General features: G+C 37.6%; 1 protein-coding gene across 2 annotated transcripts in view; it reads left to right on the top strand.

Annotated features, from left to right (window-relative positions):
- Positions 1-399: 399 nt before the first annotated feature.
- LOC139934323 (solute carrier family 12 member 4-like) overlaps positions 400-6,593 on the top strand; it is a 44,213-nt gene continuing 38,019 nt past the window's right edge. The window contains exons 1-2 of one of the 2 annotated variants that reach the window (XM_071928487.1): positions 400-605; positions 5,743-5,796. In XM_071928487.1, the coding sequence (XP_071784588.1) occupies positions 491-605; positions 5,743-5,796 (169 nt within the window). In that variant the 5' untranslated portion in view covers positions 400-490. The remainder of the gene's footprint in view (positions 606-5,742; positions 5,797-6,593) is intronic. The other variant, XM_071928488.1, reaches the window with a different exon arrangement.

The raw sequence follows: 6,593 nt of genomic DNA, 5'->3' as shown, positions 1-6,593 counted from the left end.
ACACAAGTTTGCCTCGAAATTGCGTGGTTTTCCTTTTACTGTGCAAACTAACACGGTCGGCCATTTATGGGAGTCAAAAATTTGACTCCCATAAATGGCCGACCGTGCTAGTCGACGAAGTAAAAGGAAAACCGTGCAATTTTGAGGCATGTTTGTGTGGATCATTGTATTCTACTTTTACAACATCTTTCTACCCATATGAATTTTATAAAAAACGGCTTTTCAAGGACCAACTCGACCGATCCAAGGCAACGTGTTCCTTTAATATCAATATTATTTTATTTTGTGGTTTAGACCACTCCCTCGACCTGTACGTTGAAAATGGTTGTCATTTTCTCAACAGAGGGCGGTGTTTAACTTTACCAAAAAAAGTATTTTCATTTACACACACGATCACACAGTACAGCTGCGTATATATCGGATGTGGACGACATGAGTACATGATTTGGAGTTATTTTTCTTACGAGTTTCTTGACTGTGTTTCTAAAAAATGTCTGCGACCCGTTTTACTGTTTCAAAGGCGCCGGATGATATAGAAAATGATGGTGCGGCTGCTACTCCGGATGTAGAAGTTGTTGGGAATGAAAAGTCCACAACAAAATACGGTAAGTTCGGGTTATTTTCATGCAAGTCATGGTGGTGGGCTGTCATGAAATTGTAGGTGCTCTGGGAAGGCGGTACGCCGGTAGCATGCAAACTCTCGCTGCGCTGGCATGTGGTGTGTGGGCGCAAGAAAGTCTGCAGTCTGTGTCGTGAAAAGGAACGTCAACATTTTTAGGGCCATCGCCCACACTGTGTCTTCGCAGTGCACAGTGTCTGTTTTACTGTTACTAATTGTCGAAAGTGTTATTTCAATGATAGTGTTATAATATAACACAGCAACAATAAAATTCCCATGAATTAGGCCTACTCATGGAGCAATAAACTATTGCTCCATGGCCTACTACTGTACTGACAATATTATCATATATTAAACTTCTGGGAAAAGTTTCCGTATGGCGCCACCACTTTTTCATTCGATATGAAATAATTTAGTATCTAATTTACCTCAATGAGATATCCTTTTTGTAAAAATGAGTGAAAAAGTGGTGGCGCCATACAGAAAGTTATCCAACTTCTGGCTTACATGCATGGATGGCTGACTGGTATATATCGTCGACTGCTGTTTTCTGCCTCCTTGATTTTCTGTTTCAAATTTAGCAGTGACACCATGCATAAGGTTTATCGCGAATAGCAAAATATCAAGAGAGGGCGCTGTTGAGCCCACCCAAAGGTATAGGCGTTGCATGCGCGAGTCGTAGAAACTGCATAGAAACCGCCCCATATTCCTTCCCACAATGCATTGCGTATCTGAATCGCGATAAACCTTATGGAGCGGGTAGTTACCTCCATGGCCGATGTGTGACACTGTCTAATTCTACCTACTAGCACAATCATTATTTTCGATCCTTTCATTGTTGAGAATGAGAGGCACTTCTCTTTTAACTTTTTTTTACTTTAGTTTTGTGTGCAAAACATATAATACTAAAATATAAAAAATCTCTATAAAAAGTTTGTTTTCTGGAATACTAAAATATAAAAAATCCCAATGAAAAGATTTTCCCAGATTTTCTTGGAAGGTTTGAATTTTATTGAATTCCAATGTCGTGGAGAAAGGAAATAGATATTTAAACGTAGTAGACACTATTGGTAATTATTCAAAATAATTATTAGCATAAAACCTTACTTGGTAACAAGTAATGGGGAGAGGTTGATAGTATAAAACATTGTGAGAAACGACTCCCTCTGAAGTGGAGTAGTTTTCGAGAAAGAACTAATTTTACAAAAATTTGATTTCGAGACCTCATGTTTAGAGTTTGAGGTCTCGAAATGAAAGCATCTGAAAACATACAACTTCGTGTGACAAGGGTGTTTTTTCTTTCATTATTATCTTGCAACTTCGACGACCGATTTTTACAGGTTTGTTATTTTGTAATGTGCTTATGTTGAAATACACCCAGTGAGAAGATTGGTCTTTGACAATGACCAATAGTGTCCAGGGTCTTTAAAAGGAAAGAAATATAAGTGATGATTCGAACGCCTATTTAGTATTGTTTCACGAATCACAGTCGTCATAAATTCATTCAATATTGTAATGACCCGGTTCAATATTTGTGTAGCTGTTTAAAATTATTAACACGTACATGTAAACAATAGTTTTAAAAATACATGTACCCTCCCCCCTTAAACAAAAAAGGCATTTGGACGGGAATTTTGTCCATAGTTTTTGTGCATGTACTTGTTTCCTCTGGCCTTGAACTGCTCTTTTGAACGAAGAAGCATAGCGATTTCTCTCTGGTTGTAAGAGGCACTTCAATGAGGAAAATGTAAATTTGTTGCCTGGAACTTTGCAAAGGGCACCTGTGAGTGCCATGAGTTATTCCGAGGGTTGCACCCATGTATCTGATTGAAGAATTACGTGCCAACTCGCTCAAATTTCGACCGATACACAAAATCAATTAATAATAGATTTTCCCTAAAATCAAGAGAAAACCAGATCAAATGCTCTGGATCGCTTTTAAGTTGGAGGTCTTTTTAAACCTAGAAACCATTCTGAAGACCTTGTTCAAAAATTGGTCCAGAATGCGGACACAGTTTTTGAAACATCTTTGTGAGAATCCTGTGGTGGACTACGATAATTAATTGAACTAAATTATTCAATTTCAAAGTACCAATTGATTAACCTACTTATTATGTAGGTCAGGTCAGGCAAGGATTGGTTACAATATTCAATAGTTAATTTTAGATGTAGCAAGGTCAATATGGAGAATAAATACAGGCCAAGTTATGGTAGGTTTATAAAGCAGACAGCTGACTTTTGGAGTCACTTAAAGGCAGTGGACACTATTGATAATTGTCAAAGACTAGCCCTCACAGTTGGTGTATCTCAACACATGCATACAAAAACAAACCTGTGAAAATTTGAGTTCAATCAATCATCGAATTTGCGAGATAATAAATAAAAGAAAGAAACACCCTTGACATACGAAGTTGTGTGCGTATAGATGGTTGATTTTGAGACCTCAAGTTCTAACCTGAGGTCTTGAAATCAAATTCGTGGAAAATTACTTCTTTCTTGAAAACTATGGCACTTCAGAGGGAGCCGTTTCTCACAATATTTTATACCATGAACCTCTCCCCATTACTCGTCACCAAGAAAGGTTTTATGCTAATAATATTTTGAGTAATTACCAATAGTGTCCACTGCCTTGATTTTGAGACCTCAGATTTTGAAATTGAGGTCTCGAAATCAAGCATCTGAAAGCACACAACTTCGTGTGACATTCTTTCATTCTCGCAACTCCGGCGACCAATCGTGCTCAAACTTTCACAGGTTTGTTATTTTATGCATATGTTGAGATACACCAAGTGCGAAGACTGGTCTTTGACAATTACCAATAGTGTCCATTGTCTTTAAGTGGCAGCTAGTCCCCGTCTTGAATAGCCATGGATGGAGACAGGCACTGGTCTTTGAAACCCAACAGTTTCATTGGATCGACAATGACACGTTAAAAATTAGTATAATGTACTTAAAGCTATATTTAAGTGCAACAAAACTTTGCCTACAAGACTAAAGGTTACCTGACAAAAAACAATAACACCAGTACAATCCTCTGATTTTTGCTCAGCAAATAATTTTTTTTCTGATTTTTTTTTTCCTGCTACATGTAAGTTAGCAGCTACATTTATTGTCAGGAAATTTGTCCTTGACTGATAGAAACATGGGTGGGTGTATGTACACAGTCTGATTTTTGCTCAGCAAATCTTTTTTTTAAGCGATATTTTCTGCTAAGCAGCTAAATGCTCTGTCAATGTCATGAAATGTGGCCTTGACTTGTGAAGAAACATGGATGTGTGTACACACACAGTTTTGTAGCATGCAGGGTAAAAAAGGCATCTGACAGGCAACCCTATCATGTTCTAAAAGGTCCAGGGTCAGACGTTATTCATGCATTGTTGACCCCACTTTAGGAAGTTTGGGCCAAAAACATGTAATGTTTACAAAAGTTCTACATGACAAAAAAGCATAGATAATTTTAATTTAATTTAATTTGTTGCACGTTGGCATATAAATTCATGTGTACTACCGTATTATTTTGATCTGATTTGCTGGTCAATAGCTTGTGTTTGGATAGAACCCTGAACTTGTGGTGTCTACATGTAGGTCTATAAAATACAATTCTCAAAAGGGATATATGTATATGTATCTATCTAGACTTCCCTGATCTCCATGTAATTTTAAATTTGTGAACATCTGCAATATGGTGAATCCAATTTTGAGTTAATTACTAAAAAAGCCATAAACTTTTATTTGAATGCATTTTTTAAGTGAAATATTTTATGATGGTTAAACGCTGTGTACATAGTGGTACACATAATGTGTGCCACATTAGTCTGTGAGTAAACTGCCGTATGACAGGAGTTTAGAGTACAGCAAGATGAAGTTTGCTACATTTCGAATCAAGGCAGAATGTAAATATATTGCACAATTTGGAGTTGTTTTGTTTTGTATTGTGTCCTTCGAGCTAACAAATTTCATTAAAATGTTTGGATATCTGAAGCACTCATATAAAGGTAGGTACTAAAATGGTGGAAATGGATGATTTGTTCATGTGTATTGCTTCAATTATGGGTACAATATTTTGGTCATCTTACAATTATACATTGTGTGTTTGAAACCAGGGTCCAATTTCATGGCTCTGCTTACCGTAAGCACGGAATCGGCGCTTACGGAAGCAGGAAATTCTGTGCTTACAGCAAGCATATTTCACGGGTTAGCGGCAAATTTGGGCTTCTGCGCGTGCATACTCCACGTTACTAGGCATTCTACGCTTACAAGGCTAGCGCAGAAATTCGGTGCTTGCACGTAAGCGGGGAATCGTGATCGTAAGTGCAGATCGGCGGTAAGCAGAGCCATGATATTGGGCCCAGCACTGTGATGAGTCTTTGCCCTAAAACCTTGTACTTTTGACAAACTCTGGAGTTTGCTTCAAGTCTAATTTTTCACCGTGATGTGGGTTGATTTTATGCACTCGGTGCTTTCTGAACCTTTTGGTCCTGTGGAAATAAAATCCATTCAAAGGCTATTTGCTTTGGATTCGAACTCACGATCATTTTTAAATCATTGAAGAGGAGATTATATGGTTGCACTGATTGTCATGCTTTGTATCATAAAATAGTGTTGAAATCAGCAAAATGTGTACACTTGCACACAATACATGATGTTAGGTACTGTACACATGATTGAAGCTACACATTTCATTGAACCTGCTATTAAATGTACATGTATGTTCATGTAGTACAGACTGTGTAACTTGCGTCACGTGAAACATTTCAGCCCCGTTTAAGTGCTTGTTTCTTTCACGAAGCAATGCAATTGAAAAACCCCAAATTCCCGTAATGTTTTGATACATGTGAGGCTTCCACACACAGTCTGTACACATTTACTATAATTAACCAAACTGTGTTTGAACAGCACATTTTTACGCAGCATTTCTTTTGCCAATGGGAGTTATGGAGTCTACTAACACCGGTGCAGTTTGAGTTGACAAACTGGGGAGAAAATGTGGCCATTTTAACTATTTTCCCCTTGCAGCCTTTTGTATTTTTGTTTTCCCCAAATTTTTTTTGGCAGTGTTGTTCGATTAACAGTTTACCTTCTGTGCTACTTTTTTTTTATTCCCCTCCCCTGTCCGACCACAGCTCGTTTGGTTGATGGCCGTAACGATTATTATGGCAGTGTGAACAGTAACTGGAGTAAGTCAAAACGATCACATCGTGGTCCATCAAGTATCCTCCGAAACATTTATTTTATGGTGTTCGGGCAGTTGGTCTCTTTACGCAATTCACCTCTCACTTTTAATACATGCAGCAAACTGGCAAAGTATAGTTTAAAGATGGTGGGATACATTTGGTGATTATTGGAAAACTAAATTAACATGTTTGTCATGTTTGTGCTTCCGTAGGCTACTTTACATTAGTTCTGGTATTCTTCTGAGAATGTAATTCTGTCTGAAAATGCTGTCATCTTTGAGAAAGTCTTTTGAAGTTTTTCCTGCAAGGAAAAAAAAACTTTTTTACATACGTTTTGAAACAAATAACAATATCTCGTTTTGTTTCTCATAAATATAGAATAACTGCGATTAGGGAGAGTCCACAGGAGCGTTCTTTTGTGCCTAGAATGAGCCCGACTCATGAGACGCTTCCTTTTAACTTCACAAACTAGATTTGAATAATATCTGATACAATTGCCATTTGCATGTTAGATTTTAATAGTGTCTGGTACAATGACGTGCTTCAAGATCAAAAGTTACCACCTAAATTTGAATTCACCAAACTAGACAGTGTCTATGTCACATGATTCGGGGAAGCTTTTGTATTATAGCAACCTCCAAATGAGCAGACCCTGGTACTATTGTGCCATTAACCTTCATTTAAAAATTTGTATGGGTGTTCACCCTCTCTTGCGTAACTACGCAAAAGCCCTGAATCATGTGACACAGCAACTGTCTCTATTGTCTGCTGAATTCAAATTTAAGTGGTAACTTGTGACC

Source organism: Asterias amurensis, chromosome 3, assembly GCF_032118995.1.
Source record: "Asterias amurensis chromosome 3, ASM3211899v1".
NCBI lineage: Eukaryota > Metazoa > Echinodermata > Asteroidea > Forcipulatida > Asteriidae > Asterias > Asterias amurensis.
This window is presented reverse-complemented; position numbering and strand designations above follow the sequence as displayed.